The sequence below is a fragment of the Eleutherodactylus coqui genome, chromosome 11, assembly GCF_035609145.1.
Source record: "Eleutherodactylus coqui strain aEleCoq1 chromosome 11, aEleCoq1.hap1, whole genome shotgun sequence".
Lineage (NCBI taxonomy): Eukaryota > Metazoa > Chordata > Amphibia > Anura > Eleutherodactylidae > Eleutherodactylus > Eleutherodactylus coqui.
In genome coordinates, this window is record NC_089847.1 from 45,050,236 (window position 1) to 45,075,097 (window position 24,862).

Sequence of the window (24,862 nt, forward strand, 5' to 3'; positions counted from 1 at the left end):
AATGTTTTCATTGTTGGAGGAGGAGGGGGATGTTTTTGAGGCACTACATGTCCTCTGCACGTGTCCGTGGTTATATGCACCTTAACAGTAATCTCGTTGGTGAGAAATGGCCTCGCCTCCATCATGTCTTTGGGAAGCCTCCGTTTCCACACCCCAGTGACATAGCATTAGCAGCGGTATAGGTAGAGCCCAGAATTAGTAACATTTCAGCGGTAGCATTAGAGACAGGCCCCAGTAACATATCACTAGCAGCATTATAGGGGGAGCACAGTATTAGTTCCATTTCAGTAGTAGTAGCAGTCCAGACAGGCCCCAGTAACTCTTCCGAAGCAGCAGTATAGGGGGAGCACAGTCTTAGTTCCATTTCAGTAATAGTAGCACTCAAGACAGGCCCTGGTAACAATTCTGAAGCAGCAGTATAGGGGGAGTGTAGTCTTAGTTCCATTTCAGTAGTAGTAGCAGTCTGGAGAGGCCCCAGTAACATATCACTAGCAGCAGTATAGGGGGAGCACAGTATTAGTTCCATTTCAGTAGTAGTAGCACTCAAGACAGGCCCCAGTAACAATTCCGAAGCAACAGTATAGGGGGAGCACAGTCTTAGTTCCATTTCAGTAATAGTAGCAGTCAAGACAGGCCCCAGTAACAATTCCGAAGCAGCAGTATAGGGGGAGCACAGTATTAGTTCCATTTCAGTAGTAGTAGCAGTCAAGACAGGCCACAGTAACATTCCCGTTGCAGCAGTTTAGGGAGATAACAGTCTCTTGCACATTTCAGTAGTTGCAGTATAGACAAGGCCCCAGTTACATTTATGTAGCAAAAGTGTAGGCCAACCCCACACACCTGGCTGTACCATGAGTGTAGGTGAAGCCCATAAAAATTACTAGGATTACACTGTAGGCGAGGGCCCCAAAAAATTGGTGTACCAACAGTACTATGTACCTCAGAAAAATTGCCCATGCCCAACCAAGAGGGCAGGTGAAACCCATTAATCGCTTTGGTTACTGTGGCTTAATTTGTAACTAGGCCTGGAGGCAGCCCAGTTAAAATAAAAATTGGTTCAGGTGCAAGTTTCAACGCTTTAATGAGAATTGAAACGTATAAACATTGTTTACTAAAGTAATATGACTGAGCCTTGTGGGCCTAAGAAAAATTGCCCGTTCGGCGTGATTACGTGAGGTTTCAGGAGGAGGAGCAGGAGGAGGAGGATGAATACAATACACAGATTGATAAAGCTAAAAGGTCCCCGTTTTTGATGGTGATAGAGAACGATGCTTCCATCCGCGGGTGCAGCCTACGTATTGTTTAGGTACCACTGCTGTCCGCTGGACAATGGAGTGATGAGGCTGGGAGGAAGCCAGAGGATTCAGAGTTGCAGCAGTGGACGGCGTAGAAGTCTGTGTGGTCGATAGATTGCTGGATGCACTTTCTGCCATCCACGACAGGACCTGCTCACACTGCTCATTTTCTAACAAAGGTCTACCGCGTGGACCCATTAATTGTGAGATGAATCTGGGGACCCCTGAAATTTGCCTCTCTCCTAATCCCGCAGCAGTCGGCTGCGATACACCTGGACCAGGAGCTCGGCCTGTGCCCACACCCTGACTTGGGCCTCCGCGTCCTCGCCCGCGTCCACGTCCTCTAGGCCTACCCCTACCCCTCAGCATGGTGTATTACGAGTAGAGCAGAAACAGAACGCTGTAATTAAATGTGCCGCTTATTGGCCTGTGGTTGGAGGTTGACTTCACTTACGGAACGCACAGCAGAGCCAGGAAACAATTTTGCGCACGCCTGCACTGAGACATAGGTGCGTATGACTGAGCTAGTGGAATTCACAGCACAGAAGCAGTCAAGTGGCCAAAGGCCACTAGTAGGCCTTAAGTATTTTGCTTCTATTTTTTTAAATGCTGAGCTGATACAGCAGACAGATACTGTAGGCAGCGTATATTATGTATACTGTTTCCCTCTGGCAGGATGACGGCGGTGATGTAACGGAGACAGCAGAGCCAGGAAACAATTTTGCGCAAGCCTGCTGTAACACTTAGCTGCGTATTAATTAGGACTACTAACCCCAGCAGACACGCAGTACACTGACGACGGTCACAGGCAGCACAAATACAGTATTTTTCCCCAATTTTTTTGAAAAACCCCACTGCCTATATAGCCTGTATATCTCTTTCCCTGTACCACTGTCCATGCCTCACCAGTACTGGCCCTATACTCTGTACAATGACTGCAGACTGAGGACGCAATGCTCTGCACGCCGGATATACAAAAAAAAAAAAAGTGCAACACTGCTCACAGCAGCCTCAACAGTACTGCACACGGTCAGATGTGGCCCTAAGAAGGACCGTTGGGGTTCTTGAAGCCTAATATAACTCCTAACGCTCTCCCTATAGCAGCAGCAGCATCAGCAGCACTTTCCCTGATCTCTGTCAGAATGCATCTGTGGCGGGCCGCGGGCGGGGCAGATTTTAATACTCGGGTGTCACCTGATCTCCCCAGCCACTCACTGCAGGGGGGTGGTATAGGGCTGGAACATCACAGGAGGAAGTTGTAATGCCTTCCATGTTTTTCTATTGGCCAGAAAAGCGCACAAATTTCTCAGAGATGAAAGTGAAAGTAACTCAAACATCGCGTGGTACTCGTCTCGAGTAACGAGCATCTCGAACACCCTAATACTCGAACGAGTATCAAGCTCGGACGAGTACGTTCGCTCATCTCTAATAATTGCATAAGCATGATGCTTTAACTACAATTTTCTCTAATTTCATCTACAGGGGGATTGGCATTTGAAGATGATTACCCATATGAAGGACTAACACTGCAATGTAGAAGTAACCGGTTCAAGAGAGTTGGCTATGTATATGACTTTATAATGCTCACTCACAATGAAGATGGTAAGGAATATAATTTCAAATTTGTTCTTTGAATGGTGGAAACTTTAACTGTAAAGAAATCCTGCTGATGTTCCTAGGCAAAAGGTTTATACATGTGCTATGTTTAGCAAATGTGAAAATTCTATTTATCTAATTTAATGTTTAAATGCATATAGTCATCAATTAGATAATCACCTAAATATATAAAAGGTATATGCCATATACATTTCATTGGTAGGTTCCAACCATTGTAGTCCCAATCAATCCAAAGAACAGGGTTCCCCAGACCTGCATTCCAAACATACAGTTGACTACAAAATAGGAGGTGTGGAAGCAGCAAAGTAAATTGGCTCAGCTGTTTCTATGTCTCCTATAGACTTCAATGGAACATTACTCTATACAAGAGGCCAACTCTTAGCGGGAATGTGAGACTAGGCACCACTGTTCTTGGGATCAAAGGTGTTTTGATTTTTGTTATTCTGTGTGGATGGTATGTGCAAGAGAGCTGCTCCATTTCTTGCTGGTCTGACATTTAGCAAGCACTGGGGATACGTTCCACTCCCTCTGATGATGCAGGTGGTGATACAATTTGCAAGTCACCAGCCCAGAAGCCTCATTGCATCAGCCTGCTCTGCACTTGTAGGAATGGCCAATATAAAAGTGCTATTTTGGAGAGAGAACTGCAATGTGAAACTGCACCCACCTGTTGATCCCCTCAGAAACTTGGCATGAAGGGGGAAACTTGTTTAAAACCCTGCTGTAGTGGCAGCTGCAGCACGGGGTTCAATAGACTGCAAGGAGGTCTCAGTGACCAACAGAGGGCTCAGTTACAAGTAGGCTCATGTGTGATGCTAAATGACTTTCCCGTCTGAGAAATGGAGAGCGTCACTACGACTGTGGTCACGTAGGCAGCCACAAATGACATCTGTGAGACCCAAAAAGCTAGTGTCCATCCATGGTAGGAGAGGGATCTCCCTCCCTACCATGACCTGATGATGACAGCTGACCAGAGACAACTGGAGAACTGACCTGAGGACAAGAGAGGCAGCAGTGATGACCAGGCTGCAGTCCAGGGCCAGTTGACCAGATTACTAGGCTGCATATGCAGATGCTAGGTGAGAGAGTCAGTGGAAGCTAATGCCATTTAGAGAGTGTATGGTTTAAGAGGTAGATAGCAATAAGGTTAGTTCCACCGACTCAATGGAAGTTATTGCCTCGGCCCACATGTCAATACCAACGGCAACAGAACTGTGGAAGGCATAATGCCCTGGGCAAATTATGCTACTATAAGGAGGAGAGACACCAAGCCAAGCCAGCTCGTATTGTCATCAGCCCAGTGTCAGGGAGGCCCCCTTGGGACTAGGCACCTATATGTTGTTGTTAGCTGTTTAGTCGTTCACAACCCTCAGTGACCCTAACGTATCAGTTTTGACAGTATCAGCCCTCGTGTTCTTTGGCAGCCAGGTCTTCCTTTGAAACTGATCTGTCCAAGCATTATAGATTTTTCTAGCAACTGTGCTACAACTCTATTACATGGCCAGTGTACGTGAGTCTGAGTCCAGTCATTTTGGCCTTTGGTGATATAACGGCCCATTTACACTGCCCGATGATCGATCAAATGACAGTTTGAGTGACAGCTTTGAGTGATCATTTTGCTCAACTTTTAAGTAGCTACTCAGCGACTTAAGAGCAATTAAGTGTGCAAATGAAGCGTTAGCTGAAAGCAGTTAATAGCCTGAGGGCTATTATCTGCATTCAGTTCCTTTGTTCTCCAACGGGAAACAATGCTATCAGCACTCCCCATGGAGAACTGCTGATAAGGCTGAAGGGCGATTTTCAGGTTGGACTGAATTTAACGATCTGCTAGCAGTGCACGAAAAGTGCATGATGGACACGCGTTTAGATGCAACGATTATTGCTAAAACGATTGCTTTTTAGCAATTTTTGAGTGATCATCGCTCCGTGTAAATGGGCCTTTACTCTTGCCGTCCAGGGCATACGCAGCAGCTTTCGCCAGCGCCACAGCTCAAACGCATCCATCCACCTTCTATCAGCTTTTTCCACAGTCCAGCTTTCACATCCATACATGGCTGAGGAGAAAACGGTAGTTTGCACTATCCTCGGTTAGTGGCTATGACGATATTCCTACTTTTCCAGATTGAAAACTCTATGAAAGAGCTCTGAAATGATTCAGGCACCTATAGACTGCATATAAAGAGACTGTTAATCTTTATCGAGATAATGCCTGCTTATTGATACTGCTGTGGTAATGTTGAGGCTGGGCAATATGGCCTAAAAGTAAAATGTAAATTTTTTTTATAAGGACAATTATCATTTTTAATCTTGATTTTCTTATTTTTGCAAAACCAACCAAAAACAATGCTAAGACTTAATACAATTCAGTATTTTCTCAATATATACTGATATTACCTCAGTATATTTGGCTCCTAAGTTGAAAATGGTAAGTATGGAGGGTAATACAATTTTAGCACAGTTAAAGCAATAGGAATGCAAAATGAAATGAATACAGTGATAACATATACTTGTGTTTTTTATTTAAGTTATGGCTTGCTATACCATGAATCATGGGACAGTTGTTGTGAACATCAATGCTGTTCTTCTCCAGGTAAATATATTATGGGCAGAATGTTTCACTGTATTTAAGTGAATGGGAACAATGCCAGCAATATCAACCTGAAATAAGACAAGGCAATCAATCAATAATGACCCAAAACAAAAAGCATTCTGAAGATGTAGGAAAATATAAATTTACATATATAAGGGTAGGAGGAACCCTACCCTCTCTCCAAAAGACCCCACCATCAATAAAATGTCCAGCAATAAAATCTTCTGCAGACCTTTATTAACTCTTCCTGCTCCAGGACGTACATTTACGTCCTGGAGCGTCGGGGTATTTATGAAGAGAGGTTGTGCCTTGATTTTCAGAAGCACCTTGCTTGCTTCCACGATCCTTGACATCGCCCTTCTTTGAAAGATGATCTCTTCCAATCCTTTGGCCATGCAGAGGTCCTACAGATTGTACGGCATAGTGTTGGAAGTGCAGCTCCTGGAACTGGTTTCAGCAGCTCTGCAGGGATTCCATTGATGCCAGGTGCTTCTCTGTTTGGCAGCTGTCCCATTATTCTTGGCCCCCAAGTTCCTCTGTGTGGTCACTACTGGTGCCACGGTAAAGTTCTACTGTATAATACTGGCTTCTCTTTGGAATTTGGCATTAAGTCGCCTCACCTCATCCAGCCTTCCCTTAGCCTTAGCTTTTATCAGCAATCTGGATGGGGTTGCAATTAGCTAGCTCCCACTGTGAACTTGCTTCTTGTATGAGACATGTTCTTGAGTGATTTCAGTGATATTTCCCTTTATTTCTGCCCACAGTTTGTTTTGATTCCCACCAAGTCAAACCTGTTCCTCTCCTCAACTGCATAATGTGCGGGGATCTTGCTGACATCAAATTTCCTTTGTATGGCAGGATGCCAGAGGTAGCATAGTCAGACCCTGACTTTGGCTATAAGGAGTTGGTGATCAGACCCACAGTCTGCACCTGGTAGTGTTTTTGCAGAGAAAATTGAATATTTCTATTTCTGCTGGTAGAGGATATAGCCTATTTGGCTGTGATGTGTAGAGGCATTGTTTCAGCTGGTTAAGGTGTTGGTGATTCAAAACTTTTTCTCCTGGTACCAAGCATCATTCCTCTTCCCTAAGCCGCGTTTGCCGACCACTCCTCATCCTCGCCTTCTCCAACTTTGGCGTTGAAATCATCCATGATGTAGATAATGTCCTTTCTTCGGATTTTGTCAAATTAATTCTGGACTGGGCATAGAAGTCCTCAATGTCCTGCTCTTATGCATCTGCTGTTGGTGCATAGACTTGGCTGATGGTCACATTCAGAGGTTTTGCACTGATGTGGATGGACATGCCCCTATCATTGATGTATTTGGGGGTCTCTATGCACCTTGTGATTTTTCTTTTCTGTTTGCTTCAATGGCAGGCCCTTTTATCCTTTTCAGCTTGGTTCCCAAGTAATAAAGAGTGTAGTCATCTGAACTGAAGTCCCCAAATCCAGTCCAATGCAGTTCACTGACTACCATTAGATCCACACTCACTTAAGTATATAAGTGAAAAACCTTTGGTGTCTGTTTCCATGATATATATGCATCCTTGAGAAAGGGGATTACTTGTTAAACACCCCTGAAATGCATGTAATATTATCCTGCATCTTCATTATGCTTTTCCTCCCATTGCCTTGTCTTATTTCTTTTTGTTCTGGCCCTGGACCATGAATTTGAAGGTGGCAGCTTGTCTACTATGGCTCCATTTGGTTGCTGGATTGCCTTAGCTTTATGTGAATTTCACTTTGGATATATAGTGATACTACTGGGTATCACACTCCTGGTATAATAGTACATCTTTATTTTAACTCCATTTTTCAGTGGTGCTGTCAGTTTGGAAGCACTTTTAATTCTAAGCAATGCCCACCTGCGTTGGTGCACAGTGTATGGCGCTGTCTGCTTCCTGCAGCACAACGGCTCTGCACATGAACACAGAGAGTCGGAAAACAGCTGATCAGCAGGGGTCCTAGGTGGCAGACCCCAGCCGATTAAGTATGTATCATCTATCCTCAGGACAGGTCAATGGTTCAAAGAGAAACAACCCTTTTACAAGGCTGTCCCATCTCAGACAATTATTACTGAGATGGAAGTACTCATGCATATGAGGCAGCTAGAAATATGGAAACAGCCAATTTGGTAGCTGCCATAATTGTCTGAGGTGAAAGTAACCCTTTAATGGACCAGAATCCCGCTCATTACATATCTACAGCACCAGAACAAATCTTATTACATGTCCACAGCTCATAACACCAACACAGCACCATAAGGGCGCCCACCCACTGGCGATTTTTTTTCCTTTGCGTTTTGCGTTTTTTCTCAAGAGCAATTAGAATTGAATGTGTTCCTGTCCACTGGCGTTTTTTTTTTTCGGTCCGTTGCAATTTTTAACATAGGAACTGTCAGTTGCATACGTGTCCTTATTTTTCTCTTAATGCACCCATGAATGTCAATGGAAAAGGCGCGAAAAAGACGCGGAAATGCCGCGAAAAACGCCGCGAACATCGCGCGGAAAATGCTGCGTTTTTCACGCACGAAAATCGCAAACGCCAGTGGGTGGGCGCCCTAAGTAAGCTCATATAGTAAATACAACGCCTAAACCAAGCTCAAGCTACAGAAGCTTCAAGCTACACCTCTGCAGGCACACACATGCATACATATATATATATATATATATATATATATATGTATGTATGTATGTGTGTGCCTGCAGAGGTGTAGCTTGAAGCTTCTTGGCCATAATGCAAAGTCTGTAATAGGGCCCCCAACTCTAATGCTTTAGACATAGTACTGGGCTCCCTATATGGAGAAAAGAAGGCTTTTGGGCCCCGAAGGCTCCTGGGCTCTGGTGCAACTGCTCCCTTTGCATCCCCTATAGTTATGCCCCCATGTATATGTATATCAGAGGTGTAACTTGAAGCTTCTGGACCCCAACACAAAATCTGTAAGGGGGCCCCTAATTATAATGCTTTATTTATAGAACTGTACTCCCTATATGGAGAAGAGAGGCCTTATGGGCCCCTAAGATGCATTTTGGCGCAATGTTTTGAATATCATAGGAAAACCACAACATGCAGAGTATTCAATAGGTCCACCAGGGAATTCATCATTGTCCCGATGGGCCAGTGTGAGCCTAAATTAGCCCCCTGATGTAGCAGACATTTCATGGGAGGCTCAAAGGGATTTTATTTTACTGATTATGCAAATACTTTACAGACCTGTCAACAGTGATTTTCCACAAAAGTGAAACCTACTGGGACTAATTTACTATTGTAAATGTGCCAGTTTTCTAATGCAAATTGTGCTAGAAAAATGTCTTACATAATTTGCACCACAGTGTTTTAAACTCTTCTAGGCACTTTTTTGAAACGTCTGAAAAAAGGGCATGGCTTCATGGGAAGGGTGCATGGCTTTGTAGTTGGTGGGGTGACTCTAATATTATATTGTGCACCAGATTGTATGAGCAAAATATGGTGTAAACTAAGCCAACTAACAGGTATAAGTTAGACTAGTCTAAACATTCACTAGATTTATCATCCTGCAGATTGACTGTAATAAATCTGGTGCATTTTAACCCTTTAATGACACAGGACATAAGTTTATGTCCTAGGCACCTGGCACCTTCTTGGAAATTACAGGAAAAAATTGTATGGCATTTTCTGCACCTACTGCTGGATCAGGGTACCACCTCTACCTGCATAAACAGTGTTCCCATACTCCAGAGCTCCCTTTCCAGAAAAAATGGAGGCATGTGACACTGTTAGGTAAAAAAGAAAAGGCTCCCTAAGTCTCTGCTTGTTCAAATTCCCCTAAGCGGTTAGATCAAGGCACTATGCAATGACAAAGTATTGTGTGTCAAGTATAAGGACAAGAGGGATGTTCTTATACTGAGTACAAGGTACCAGTACAGAGGCCCCAAACCAGACTGCATCCTTGACTACAATAGGTAGATGAGAGGGGTTAACCTGTCTAATCAAGTCATCAAGCTGTATAGTGACATGCGTTAAACAAGGATTTGGTATAAAAACTGGCCGTGCACATTATACAGGTAGCACTGTAAAATGCCTACATGGTATATTGATGTGCTGGCCAGACGGGCACCTTTCTTGAATTCCAGGAGAAGGCCCTAATATTTGAGGAACAGGAAGGAGGGAGCCCAGTACTTCTGGAAGCAAGGCCACATATATAGTACCAGGACAAACATTCCTAGTGAAATTCCCTCCACTGGTAAGAAGGAAAGGGCCCAAAGAGGTGCAGAGTCTGTTACAAACAAGGGATGATGAATAGGACAATTTATCACTGAAGGGTCCAGTCTCCAAAATGGGATAAATTCTTGGGGTTTCAAATGTCTCGATGCCTCAGAATGCTAACTCTATAAAGAAAAAATGGTGGACTGTAGGCGCAACCCTTATAGAGTAAAACACATTCAGACGAGGGGATTGCCCGGCTTCTTCTTTATTGATTAAATGAATTAACAGTCAGCACACAACTCGTTTCGGGGACGTAGCCCCTTCCTCAGAATTAGCTGGAGAGAGCACAATAGAGAGCTCCATCTCTACTCCAGGAAAAAAATAATTGGCCCACATATGGAATATTTCTAAAACCTGCAGTTTCAGGGTAATACATTTTGAGTTTAGTTTCTCTGCTAATTCCTGCTGTGTTATAGAAAAAATGGTTTTAAATTGAAAATCTGTAGAAAAAAAAATGAAATGTTCTAATTTCTGATGTAATTTACTTTAATTCCTGTGAACCATCTAAAGGGTTAACAAACTTCTAAAATGCCATTTTGAATACATTGAGGAGTGCAGCTTTTAAAATGGGGTGATTCATGGGGGATTTCTGATATACAGGCCCATAAGCCATGTCAAAACTGAATTGGTCCGTAGTAAAAATCAGATTTTAAAATTTCCTAGCAAATGTGAAAAATTACTGCTAAATTTTTATATATTTGTCGAAGTCTTAAAAAATAAAATAACGTTTAAAAAATGATTGCAGTATAAAGTAGACTTGAGGTAAATGTTAATATTAATTATTTTGTGGTTTATGACTATCTGTCTTAGAAGCAGAAAGATCAATTTGAAAATTGCGATTTTTCTTTTTTTTTTTATATATATATATATAATAATAATAAAAAAGACAAAATATATTGTTGAAAATTTCCCCCTAACATAAGATACAATATGTCACTAATAAACAATTTTAGAATTGCGTTGATAAGTAAAAATGTGATGAAGCAAAGCCATTGTTTCGTTCTCAGAAGCATGTTACTCGGGCGCAGTTCCTTCGAGCGTGTAAGCATAGGTTTGGACCTATCTTTCTGCTTATTCTTTTGCGTTCACAATAGAATGAATTTGAACTATAAAAAAAAGACTGTTGACTTGTTCATATGCAAATACACTCCAACGATTCTCGCTCCAAAATCGATCAAAGCCATCTTTTGAGCGAGAATCGTTGGGTCTAACTGCACTGACATCATGTAGTTTTCGTTAACGAGTCGCTGATCATTTTCTTTCAGCATGCTGAAAGAGAACGATTAGCCTAATCAGGAGTTCACATCGGGATACAACTGATACTATTGTTTCAGCTGGTATTCTGCTCCGTGAACACAGCCGGGGTATGAAAAACACAGCGGTCCAGCTGTGTTCTGCATACCCCGAGCGGAGCGCAAAACTGTATACCAGCTGAGCGCTCCGTGAACATCCGGGGTATGAAGAACACAGCGGTCCAGCTGTGTTCTGCATACTCCGCTCGTAGTGCTCGGCTGTGTAACAGCCGAGCGCTCCGACAAGACAACAGCTGGATGCAGAAGACAAACGGCCCCACTTATCTTCTGCATACCCCGTTCGGAGCACTAAGCTGTATAACAGCTGTGCACTCCGTGAACACAGCACGAGTTTACAGAAGACAGCGCTCCAGCTGTCTTCTGTATACCCCCCTTGGACCAAAGTGATTCCTCAAAACTATCGTTTGAGTGATCACATTGCCCTGTAAATGCACCCAACGATTATCGCTCAAAAGTTGCTTAAAAGACATCTTTTGAGCGATAATCATTGTGTCTAAGCCAGGCATTAGACAGTATTAGTAAATCTGCCCCTTTGTGTTCTGTCTGTATGTCTAAGTAGTCACTAAAAATTTATTTTTCTTTTATCAATACAGCATTACAAGAATGGAGTGATACAGAATTCTAACTGTGATCCAAATTATCTAAACCATGCAGTTTTACTTGTCGGATATTCAAAAGGTAAAAATAAATCCTAACTCTTGTTTAGTTTGCTCCTAGACAGAAGTTTTCATATGATACTTAATATCATACCAGATATAGCTGATCATTGATGTGTATATATGTACTAGTAATTATTAGGACATTATAGTAGCAGTGTTTCTGGTGGCACATTACACACACAGCAGCTTGATTACCACACAAGACAAACACAGCTTGGCTCCTCCCACAGCAGTGACATCACCACAGGTCTTTTAGCCCACCTCAGTGTGTTCTGACAGGAATGCTGAGTTGTGTCTGACATAATAGCAGTTTAGTTGTATTCTTTTTGCCCTCCCCTTTTCAAGAAACCTAAATGTGTTGTTCTTCTGTCGGTCAGACGCTGTGTTTTATATATGTTGTAGGACCTTCAATGATGTCACCAGGGAGCGGAGCTATGACATCACAAGGGGTGGAGCATAAGAATCACACACAAACACATACAACTCACAGACAAGTGGTCGTTAGTAGTTTGATACTGATAAACTGTTCTAACATAGGCTTCATACGTGGAATAAACATATGATACTGTAAAGTGCAAGAATTGCTAGTAATTAGAGATGAGCAAGTATACTCATTTCGAGTATTTACTCAATCGAGCACCGCGATTTTCGAGTACTTCTGTACTGGGCGAAAAAGGGACGTGGCCGAGTACGCTCGCTCATCTCTAGTAGTAATACATGGCTGTGAGGTATTTTATTCTTAGAATTGTAAAACTGCATAAGACAAGATTGTAGTGCAAACATGTAGAAGTAAAGCCTCTTTCACGCAGGTGACAGCGCTATCGCCGCGAGAGAAATGCAGCAACATCGCATCTGTGTTATGTGCAATATCACTGTGTTTTCTCGCGGCTATATCGCGATTTTGTGTTGCTACAAAGTCACGCCTGGCACTATAAAGTCGCACGACTTTGTAGCGCTCTTTTGCCAGGATTTTTGGGGAGGTTTGAAATATAAACCCTACCTTGAAAATAGGCCCTATATGCCTTTAAAAAAGAAAAACTATGAAACTACTAACAACCACTTATTTGTCAAATTTGTATGTGTGTGTGACATGTAAGTTACATGCAGAGCCTGACTGCACATGTGATGTCAGTTACCGACTCTTAGCTCGGCCCACTGATCACATGACTGTGACATCACCACAGGTTCCTTATCCGCCTTCTGCAGTGAATTAGGGATTATGGACGGACAGCATTGCCCACAAACCCCTGCGGCCTCAGTTGCTATAAATACAGCAGCATTCAGTCTGGCAGTTTGTATGTTGGGAGACAGCTGGACACCTGTGTGGAGACTCCAATAAATGACAGCTTACAAATGTCCACATACATAGCTGGCGGTGCACATTGACCCACAACATTGAAGCATAGTCCTCCATCAGTATCTTCACATCTCCTGAATGTGATATCATGTCATCTCATGTGCTAATGCCGCCAACACCAGTCCAGCCTTCATCTAATCATCAATCGTTGTCCAGCGATGAAACAAACCATCGCTGTCGTGCAAACTTGTCACCACAGACGGTTCAACACCGCCATAAAGCTAATGCAGCTTACATGATACAGCAACAAGCCATGATTTCACCTGAGCCATCAACTGAAGTTTTACATCTCGTGCAGCAGATATGCAAAAGCTAGGAGCGAACATGTCTCCTCAGCAAGCAGCTGAAGTTCGTAAATCACATGCAGCTCATATGCAAAAGCAACATAGCAGAGCTGAGTATGCGTGTGACGTGCATGTAGCAGACCTGTGTGGAACATCGTGCCACCAGAAACACTGGTGATATAGTTTCCTAATAATTACTAGTACACCACTTATCAGGCGCTGTCCGCTCCAGTACACTTCTTCTCCACAGGTCCCCGCCACACTTGCTTGTAGTTTTCAGCCAACGCTTTCTGGACAGAGGTTCAAAAACCCTGCCTCCAAGAAGCGCTGGCTCTGATTGGTTCTTGAGCACTGTGGCTCAGGCAATCACTGCAGCGCGCGATGAACCAATCACTGTCATCGCATTGGAGTAATTATAGGGGAAAAGGTAGGATTTCCTACTGTAAAAGTTGCATCGCACCACACGAAAACTGCAATTTCGTGTGATGCAACACATAGGAAGGCTCTAGTAGGAACACATGAGCTACAAAACATCATAAATCACAGCAATATTCAGCATGCCACAATTTTTTTCTTTCGCAATGAAGCAGCCTACAAAACATCGCTAATATGAAGGAACCCATTGGAAAGCATGGGCTTCACATACATGCAATTTGTAGCGCTGTCGCATCGCAAGAAAATCGTGAGAATTTGTAGCCCGTGTGAAAGCCGACTAATAAACCCAGGGATAGAAATAACTAGTGAAATCAATTACAAGGTACCTGGATACAACCAAAAGAAATTATTTATAGAGGTTTTTGAGGGCTAAGGACTTAAACAGATAGGCGTGTTTTAGTACCATTACACAGCTGTGAAAATCACGGCCACATAACGGGACAAAAAAGACCCCATTGATTTCAATGGTTTAGTTTTCACTATTGGGATTCTCCCGTATTAATACTACGCGCGAGAAAAGATAGGCCTTTACCTTTTTTTTCTTGCACGTAGAAAAACTATCAAATGGCTGTGATTGGTTTATTGAGTGCTGCAGTGATTGGTTCTCGAGCACCGCAGCTCAGCCAATCAAAGCCAGCGCTTCCTAGAGGCGGGGTTTTTAAACCTCTGACCAGGAAGCATTAGCTGAAAACTACAAGCCAGTGTGCTGGGGACTTGCGGAGAAGTGTGGCGGCATGGACAGGCCCTGTTAGGTAATGTATTGGGGTTTTTTTTTGTTTCTTTTAATGCAGCTAGGGGTAATTTTAGGGGAAATGGTAGGATTTCCTTTTGTAAAAGTTGCATTGCACCACACTAAAACTGCGTTTTCGTGCGATGTGATGCAATACAAAGGAAGGCTCCATAGGGAAACATGGGCTACAAAACATAGCAAATTGCGGCATTTTTTTCTCGCAATGTAGCAGTCTGCAAAACATCACTAATGTGATGGAACCCATTGAAAAGCATGAGCTTCACATACATGCGATTTGGACGAAAAATAACCACTCATTTCATGATTCTCATGCACTAATACTATGCGCAAGAAAAGATAGGACTCCCTTTTTTTATCGCATGTAGTTTTTCTACATGCGAGAAAGATAGGGCAGAACTTATCTTCCCGCTTTTTGTTTTTCAAACTCGTGCGCACTAGTGGTGAGCATATTAGCGCATGTAACCATCTGTTTAAGGCCTAAGAGATTGATGACCTATCCTAAAGATATACAATCCGCTGCTCTGGACCCCTGCTGATCAGTTGTATGAAGTGCCGCTGTCAGTCAGTCAGTGAGGGCTTTCGCATATATATATATATATATATATATATATATATATATATATATATATATATATATATATATATATATAAAGAAGCTATGATTCCTGAAGAATCTGCCTCAGTGTCTTAGGATCTTACATCACCCTAAGGGCTCATGTCCACGGGCAAAATATGATTTAAGATCCGCAGCGGATCTCCCGCGCGCGGATCCGCATCCCATAGGGATGCATTGACCACCCGCGGGTAGATAAATACCCGCGGATCGTCAATTAAAAGGGATTTAAAAAAAAATGGAGCATGGAAAAATCCGGACCATGCTCCATTTTCGTGCGGGTCTCCCGCGGGGACGGCTCCCGCGGGCTTCTATTGAAGCCTATGGAAGCCGTCCGGATCCGCGGGAGACCTAAAATAGGAATTTAAAGTATTTACCATCCGGCGCGGGCGGGGAAGGTCAGCTGTTCCTCACGGCCGCATCTTCCTTGCTTCGGCTCGGCGGATGTGCCCGGCGCATGCGCGCGGCACGTCGGCGACGTGCCGGCGACATGCCGCCGGCGTCAGGAATTCATCCGCCGGCCGAAAATGAAGATCCGGCCGTGAGGAACAGCTGATCTTCTCCGCCCGCGCCGGATGGTAAATACTTTTAAATTCTTATTTTCGGCGCTCATGTCCGCGGGGCAGGAGGGACCCGCTGCAGATTCTCCATGTAGAATCTGCAGCGGATCTGATTTTCCCCGTGGACATGAGGCCTAAGGGCTCCTACCCACTTGCGTTTTTTTAAACGCTGCGATATCGCAGATTTTTTTTTTTACGCAAATGTCACTGGGACTTTCTAATGTTAAAAATGCATCGCACAAAAATCTGAAAGCACAAGCTTGCGATGCGTTTTTAATATTAGAAAGTCCCAGTGACAATCGCGTAAAAAAAACCCTGCGATATCGCAGCGTTAAAAAACGCAAGTGGGTAGGAGCCCTTAAAGGGGTTGTCCCGCGCCGAAACGGGTTTTTTTTTTTTAACCCCCCCCCCCGTTCGGCGCGAGACAACCCCGATGCAGGGGTTAAAAAAACAAACCGCTCAGCGCTTACCTGAATCCGTCTTCATACTTACCTGCTGAAGATGGCCGCCGGGGTCTGCTCCCTCCGTGGACCGCAGCTCTTCTGTGCGGTCCATTGCCGATTCCAGCCTCCTGATTGGCTGGAATCGGCACGTGACGGGGCGGAGCTACACGGAGCCGGCATTCTGCACGAGCGGCTCCATTGAAGAGAGCAGAAGACCCGGACTGCGCAAACGCGGCTAATTTGGCCATCGGAGGGCGAAAATTAGTCGGCTCCATGGGAACGAGGACGCTAGCAACGGAGCAGGTAAGTATAAAACTTTTGATAACTTCTGTATGGCTCATAATTAATGCACAATGTACATTACAAAGTGCATTAATATGGCCATACAGAAGTGTATAGACCCACTTGCTGCCGCGGGACAACCCCTTTAAGCTGTCTGCAGCCGGACTGCACTAAAATTTTGCGAGACTTCCGCAGCAGAAAGGCTCCTTCATAACCTGCGCCATTTGGTGCGGGTTTGAAGTGGCTTTTCTGCCTGTATTCCACTGTGGAAATCTCTCCCCATAGAGAAAAGAGAGCTCACAGCAGAAACAGCGATAAAATTGTCATGTCACTGATTTGTATTCCATGCCACACATCAGTTTCAGCGTGGCTTGTCCGCAGTGTATGAACAAGATTTTTGCAAATCTCGTCCACTTTACTGCTTAAAGGGGTTGTCTCGTGAAATCAAGTGGGGTTATACACTTCTGTATGGCCATATTAATGCACTTTGTAATATACATCGTGCATTAAATATGAGCCATACAGAAGTTATTCACTTACCTGCTCCGTTGCTAGCGTCCTCGTCTCCATGGTTCCGTCTAAATTCGCTGGCAGCTTGCTTTTTTAGACGCGCTTGCGCAGTCCGGTCTTCTGCTCTCAGCACGAGCCGCTTCAGCCTGCTAGCCACTACAGCTCTTCTGCGCATGCGCAGACGAGCTGTCACTTCTCGGGAGCGCGCTGGAGTGGCCATTCTGTACCATCCTCTCTTAGAGGAAGGTGCAGAAACTTGAGCCGCCCAGCTGTCCCGAGAAGCCGCCCAGCCGCCCTGAGAAGCCGCCCAGCTGTCCCGCCGTCCTGCCGCCCAGGTAAGTGATGGGCCGGGGGGTCTGCCGCTGGGCCGGAGGGGTCTGCCGCTGGGCCGGAGGGGTCTGCCGCTGGGCCGGGGGGGGGGGGGGGGCTGCCGCTGGGCCGGGAGGGCCTTCGTCTGTTGTCAGGGATCTAGCGCCGGTTACCTGCTGCCTGGTGGTGGGTGACTGTGTGCCGTGGTCGGCCGCGTTCAATCCAGGGGTCCAGTCGGCGGCTGCGGGGCGGCTGGTTGTCAGGGAGACACAGCTGGTAGCGTCTCGGGAGCGCGCACGTCGGGCTACAGCAAGCGATGGGAAAAAAGCCGGCGGCCATCTTGGGAAAATTTTTATAAGTTGCTGAAACGCTGGAACTGTAAGTACAAACCAGCTAGAAAAGTCATTTACAGGGGGGCTTAGTAATGTATGCTTAATAAGGGGACTGGGCAAAAAAAAAAAATTCACTGCTTCCTCGAGACAACCCCTTTAATTTCAGGTTTAAATATGCCTGCAGAATTTCTGTGCCCCATGTGAACCCAGCCCAAGACTACCAAATACTACACTGCAGCTTCGAATACCTCCCCAGGAGCACCGAGCACCATAGTGTGCACAAACTACCTTCCCAAATGTGCCAAACAAGCACTACTGTTCACCACTACTGTCAGCAGCATTATCAGTGCAGTTTTTGCTTAGACATGGTGGCTGGCCCACTGACCAATCAACTGGCCCACCAGAAATCTACCTGCTAGGCCTATTATCAGTCCAAGCCTGCTAGGAGAAGATACTAATTATTGCAGCTATTTACATCCTACCTGCTAATGTCATCTTCAACTTAAAAGGCAAGCCACCAACAGCATATTTCACACAACTTTCCAGTGATTTGGTCTTATTTTCCTAACCCAAACACGTAGATATACACTAAGGGTTAGTTTTATGCTAAACAAATTAATTGGCCAGTATGTTTATGAGCTCTATGTATATACAGGATAACCTCTCCAAAGACTACATATTTAAAAAGGCAAAAAAAGAGGTCAGCACGCAAAAGCCTCAATAAAAAGAATTAAATTTTATTAAATAGAATTATATTAAAATATCACATAACAGAAGAGATAAGTTCCCAAACAAAAAGAAATTATGCATCAAAAAAGGAAGGCCTCTAGCATGTCATGTTAACCCTTTTCAATCCAATTTTGAATTCAGGGTTTCCTAAAAGGTTTTCTCATATTGCTGTTATACAACGGTGCCATCTGCTGGCTAAAGCCAGTGTGTGTGCGCCAGAGAGACTCTGACAGCGGAGTGGCTGGCAATAGATGGTAAGAATACCCTGTCGGGCGTTTTCTGAGATTGGAGCTGTACAAGCTTAAATCAGAATGTAGGAAGTCGTCAGACAGTGGCTTGTAAAGGGTTAATAGACCAGCGTCTATGCAAAACATATCCAATGCTATCACAGTCATGTTACCAATGATGACTGTAATACAACAAGCATATTGAATACTAAGTATTCACATGTACAGGAGAATGATAAGAACATGACAATAGTGCCAACCTTATAACCTGCGCCCTGACGTGCGTTTCACTAAAGCTTCCTCAAGGGGTACCTTTAATGTAATCTTTAAGAAGGCTACCTTCTTATCTGGCCCAGGCTTCATCTTAAAGAGCTTTTACTGTACAACACCCTGACAGCTAATGCTTCACATGCTGATCTGATCCAGAAAAAAAATTTGCGAAGGTCTCACAAGACAATTCTGGGGGAGCAGTCAGCAGAAATTAATTGGAAGAAGTTGCTGACTTGCTGCACTGCTGCTGCCTGACCACAACACTTTTGTCAGTCTCCAACTCTCTCTCTGCTGGCCTGTCGGCAAAGAGAGAACAATATGTTTCTCAGTGGTGGAATCTCTGACTGGCTGGAACTTTGTGCGAGCTGCTGGGCAATCTTGCAAACCTTAGCCAAGGTACCTAAATTAAAGGAGATGTCCCGCGCCGAAACGGGTTTTTTTTTTTTTAACCCCCCCCCCCGTTCGGCGCGAGACAACCCCGATGCAGGGGTTAAAAAAACCACCCGCACAGCGCTTACCTGAATCCCGGCGGTCCGGTGACTTCAATACTTACCGCTGAAGATGGCCGCCGGGATCTTCTACCTTCGTGGACCGCAGCTCTTCTGTGCGGTCCACTGCCGATTCCAGCCTCCTGATTGGCTGGAATCGGCACGTGACGGGGCGGAGCTACACGGAGCCCCTCTCTGGCACGAGCGGCTCCATAGAAGAAAGCTGAAGACCCGGACTGCGCAAGCGCGGCTAATTTGGCCATCGGAGGCCAAAAATTAGTCGGCTCCATGGAGACGAGGACGCCAGCAACGGAGCAGGTAAGTATAAAACTTTTTATAACTTCTGTATGGCTCATAATTAATGCACAATGTATATTACAAAGTGCATTATTATGGCCATACAGAAGTGTATAGACCCACTTGCTGCCTCGGGACATCTCCTTTAAGTAGGCTAATGTGACACACCCTTTACCCCCTTTAATCTCACCCAGTCACCACTTCATGATTGGAGGAAGCACTGCTGTGACACAACCTTGCTCTTTTACAACACATAATGCAAGAAAGCAGAAAGCCTGAGCTTAAAGATGAGGAGGTGGTTTCATCAGCCATGGGTATCCCGGGGAACCTTGGGCAACCACTCAAACAGCCCTCATTTTCATTCTATATTGGCTCACATTCCACTTTTATTAGTACTCACAGGTGGAGCATAATTGGCCTAATTGGCCAGCTCTGCAACAGTTAAACTTTCTTAAATCTGACTACCTAATGGTCTAAATAGAATTTGTACTTATTTTAGCTGAAGAGGTTCACCTACTACATACTAGATAAAGTGGAGGTACTAGATAAGGTCAATTTTACTTAGAATTGTTGCTTTTTTTATGCAGGTGAGCTTGGACATTATTGGATCGTGAAAAACAGTTGGGGAAAAACTTGGGGAGAAAATGTAAGTATTGCATAAAAAATGTATATTTATTTATTTCACCAAGGCATAGACCTCAGTCGTGAAGCCAAAGACAGAATGGCTTAAACATTAGGCTACAGTTGCAAGGAAAAGTGACCCCTTTTTAAAATTACTTGGATTGCTGCACTGATTACTAATAAAATAATAAAGTCATAATTATAGGCAAACAGTGTCTACGGGCCTTTCACATGGGACAACTGTCGGATGATAATTGCTCCTGTGCATTTATAAAGGGGCGATCTTCACTCAGTGAATGGAGGCGAAGCGTCCCAGAGATTGTTTGGCTCGCCAGCCTCCATTCACAGTAAACGGGACGATCACCGTTTGATTTTCATCGTTCACCGTTCAGTGTAAACGGGCCCTTACTAAACTGATAACACACAAATAATACATGGCTGAAGAAGATGTAGCACTGCATGTCTAAAATGACAAAGTTTGTGTGATAGGTTCTAGAAAAGGGGTGCACAAGCTTTTCTGGTCTGAGGGCCATATTGTTTTACTCAACCACTCCTATGGTTTGCCATAAAACTTAAAGAGGTATTATCATGGGAGACATTCATGGCATATCAAAGTACATGCCTGAAAATGTTTGATAGATACAGATTCCACTTCCAGGATCCCCATCTATCAGGAAAATTAAGGTCCTTTTTCAACAATCAATCAACACTCCAGAGAGGAGACTGCATGAGAATTCAAAATGCATGAATTATGCTCTAACCATTATAGATTATGGGGGTAAGGCCGAATGCACATGGGTGGGTCGGATTCTGCTTGCGGAATCCCGCACAAAATCTGGCCCTGATTTCTGCGTGACTCTGCGTACCTGTCATCTTCTTCGCCGATGACGGCACCAACCTGTCTTCTTCCAGCTCCTCTGTTCTGCAGATTATTTGCACAGCTCGCTGTCTGACATTCACAGTACAGAATTTTTTAAAACTCGTGCTTTTCCTGCGGAATCTGCGGCTTGTCCACAATGTCAATTGTTGACGGACTGCTGGTCGGACGGCTTCCATTTACCTCAATGAAAGCCATCCATGCAGGAACCACAGTAAAGTGGAACATGCTGCGATTCTTCATCCGTAAGTGGAAACTTCAATTGGTTTCGGCTCATGTGCATGCTATGGAGGGTTATTGCTGCGGAACCTGGAGCTGGACGCCCACCCTGGATTCCACAGCAAAAATCATCCCATGGACATGAGGCCTTATGGTAAGTGGTAACAGTCTAACATTCCACAACTTCAATAAATTACAAGAGAGCCACATGTGTGATGCCCCAGTGGCCACCCAGACACGAGGCCCATGCTGAGGAGCTGGGAGGGTAGAGTTGGCACTTGTCACGGTAGCTTTTACCAGACTCCTCCCCGGAGGGAAGCATGTAACCTTGGCCCAAGTACTGCTAGGCCTCTTCCAGGCAACACTGGGACAGTGAATACCTGTGAATACCTGTGTACGTATGGTGGACTGTAGACTTGTCACGTGTGATACCACCGTTCCTTCTCACCGTAGCTTGTACCGGGCGGTTAAATGAAGAAAGTCCACACACACAGTTAACTTAAATACCTCAGTCCCTGGGAACGGACAGAGACTGGAAAAACTTTACTTGAAGCTTGACAGCATACAGCTTAATACACATCAGTGCAGGTAGGACAGTAGATTTGAGGTCACAGAGGAGACACAGAATGACACCGGTCCTACAGTCCACGTTATCTGTGTGGTACCGCTCCTGGAAAGGGAACACTCCGGATGAGGATTGGGGGTAGGATCACTCCACAGACAATCACTTGATTCAGTACTTGGATCACTGCACAGCGGACTCTTCTCTTCACTCAGCTCTCACTCTTAAATGAAGGTTCCTGGGATAGGAACATCAGGATACCTTTCCTTAACCTCCATTCTCTTCACCACATGAGGGTTACTGTGTGCCATTCCTCTTATCTCTGACATAGAGAATACATGTGAGCGGGCACATACAGACATTTCTGTATCCAGGTGCTTGGGGACTGCACAGAACAGCATCACAGATCACATGTGGCTCGGGGACTACATTTAGAGACTCAAGTACGGATGTAAATTACAGCTTTAAATGTTGGTACATTATAACAGTAATTCTAATATTAATACTAATAGTTTCTCTCTATTCCTCAGGGTTTTTTTAGAATTGCCTTTGGGAAAAACATGTGCGGTATCACAAGGTGGCCTCTAAGTGCTATTACAACTTACCCAGGAAGTAGAAGCATGCGCTGTCCTGCCTAACGTGAACTTCAGTTTCAATATTTGTACTAATCTGATACCAGTCAGGCAAAATGCTCTTCTCCAGCCTAGTAATACACATGCAATGCTTTAGCTAACTTGGTGGGAATATCTTTTTTTCCTTTTTTTTAATCTTTACTATATAATCATGTACTCGGTTTACCTGCTTACTCTGCAAAAGCAATGCAAAAATGTCTTACAAAATTATTAAAGCGCATTTCTAGCAAAAGCAAAAAAAAGGTTCAGCAGTTTTTTTTTTGTTGTTCTTATTGATGTTTCTGGAAATCTGAGTAACAACCAAGGTAGCCAGTGGCATAGCTCCCATGTGTTCTGCTTCAATATATGTTAAAGGGGTTGTCCGAACTTTTTTGGATTTTTACTATTGATCACCTGTCCTTAGGACAGGTCATTAATAGTTAATCAGCACTCAGGATCCATGCAAGGACTTCAGGGTCTGTATGATATTAATATATATACTAACGGTCTTGTATGGGTATGCCTTTTTGTATAATTTATAATATTGAGGAGTCTTCACGCTGGCGAGAAAATCGGGTGATTTTCTCGCAATGCGAGAGTGAGTAACAACACATGATTGTGAAACCAATAAATCTAAATGGTTTCATTCTCTTTTGCAATGTTTTTACTCCTGCGATGCTGCATGAAAAAAAAAATTGCAGCATGTCCATTCTTTTTGCCAGCTCTATTGAAAACACTGGGAGAAGATCGCAATCCCCTGCTTCGGCTATGACAGCTGCAGCAGGGAATTCCTTCTGCCCTGCTGGGATATGAGGCTGTTGCATCCAGGGGTTTCACCTTGTTCTCAATGGGGCCAGCAGCAGCAGTGCCAGCCAAATTAAAAACAAAGGGAAAACATTGCAATGAAAAGGGAAAACATTGCTGTGAAAGCAGTGGCAGGGAATTCCTTCATCCCCGCGGGGAGTCCCCTCATCACTGAACACTGTGGCAGCAGCAGCAGGGTGTTCAGTGATGAGGGGACTCCCCGCTGGGATGAAGGAATCCTCTGCCACTGCTGTCACAGTTTTCAGTAATGAAGGTACTCCCCATGGGGATGAAGGAATCCTCCGATCCTGCTGTCACAACAGCGGCAGAGGATCGCAACGTTCTCCCACTGCTTTCAGTGGGGCTGGTGGCCCCATTGGTAACAGTGGGCAATATTACAAAAAGAATGCCGCCCTATTGAAAGCAATGGGATGCCGGACGCAGGTTTCAGTCCCAAATCTAATCTAATCCTAAGAATAATAGAAAGATCAGGAAAAAGCATAAGATATTAACACAAAGTTCACATACGGAAGGAAATGATAACCACCACGATCTTTGTTATTGATGATTTATTTGTATATGTATATGTATATACAAGTATGTGGAAACGTACATATATATTTTCTTCTCTATTTCTATTTTTTTTCCTCCCTTTTCTTTTTCACTATTATTCTACTTTCTTTTCTTATTCAATTATTATACCTTATACAATATGTTGATACCAGCCGAATGAACACAAACAGAAACCTTTGAGATACACCAAGGACTTTTCGACTGGAAAATGTTATGTTATATATTATACTATGCTGTTTAAACATATGAAAAATTTCAATAAAAAAGAGTTTATAAAAAAGAAAGCAATGGGATGATGGGATTCCCCGCAGTTATGCGAGGCTGTTCTCATATGAAAATGCCTCACATCCAGGGGTTTTTAGAAGGCTTGCGAGAGCGATATCGGGCTGTGAATCATAGCCCGCTATCACTCTCGCCAGTGTGCAGGAGCCCTGAGGATATGTTGTATATTTGCTATGGACTTGCACACATTATGAGAGTATAAGGCCTGTTTCACAGGGGCTACAAAATTGCATGATTTTGTGCGATTGTGCAGGCCGTGTAAAACAGGCCTAATATGATTGTTTTTGCATGATGTTACCCAGTGGTTTGCTTCTTTAGTGAACGCCTTCTGCCTTTTATTGCAATATTTGCTAATAAAGAGATATTTCAATTTGAATGGTATATATTTTGTAGATCTAGATGTTCATGTGATTTCTATGTACACACCATATACAATATTTTGCTCTTAAATATAGGATAGGTAACATCAATATGTAAACAATGATAATTTGCACTGCTTTATGTATGATAGGCATGCATGTAACATACAAATCCCAATATCAAAATGCAGTTAGATGGGTGCTTGATATCTTTTAGCAGTACAATTTATTTGTTGCCATATTCTGAAATAACATAATAAATCCTTTACTGTTGTTAACATAGGAGATATAAAGGGGATCCAAGGTATCACAGTAGCATTCTAACATTCACGCTTGAACCTGGGTTCC

General features: G+C 43.9%; 1 protein-coding gene across 1 annotated transcript in view; it reads left to right on the forward strand.

The window, feature by feature from the left end:
- Nucleotides 1-22,701, forward strand: part of LOC136582301 (cathepsin W-like) — a 34,804-nt gene extending 12,103 nt beyond the window's left edge. The window contains exons 7-11 of the mRNA XM_066583220.1: nt 2,778-2,897; nt 5,438-5,502; nt 11,654-11,738; nt 20,194-20,252; nt 22,416-22,701. Coding sequence (XP_066439317.1) covers nt 2,778-2,897; nt 5,438-5,502; nt 11,654-11,738; nt 20,194-20,252; nt 22,416-22,523 — 437 coding nt within the window. The 3' untranslated portion in view covers nt 22,524-22,701. The remainder of the gene's footprint in view (nt 1-2,777; nt 2,898-5,437; nt 5,503-11,653; nt 11,739-20,193; nt 20,253-22,415) is intronic.
- The last annotated feature ends 2,161 nt before the right edge of the window (nt 22,702-24,862 follow it).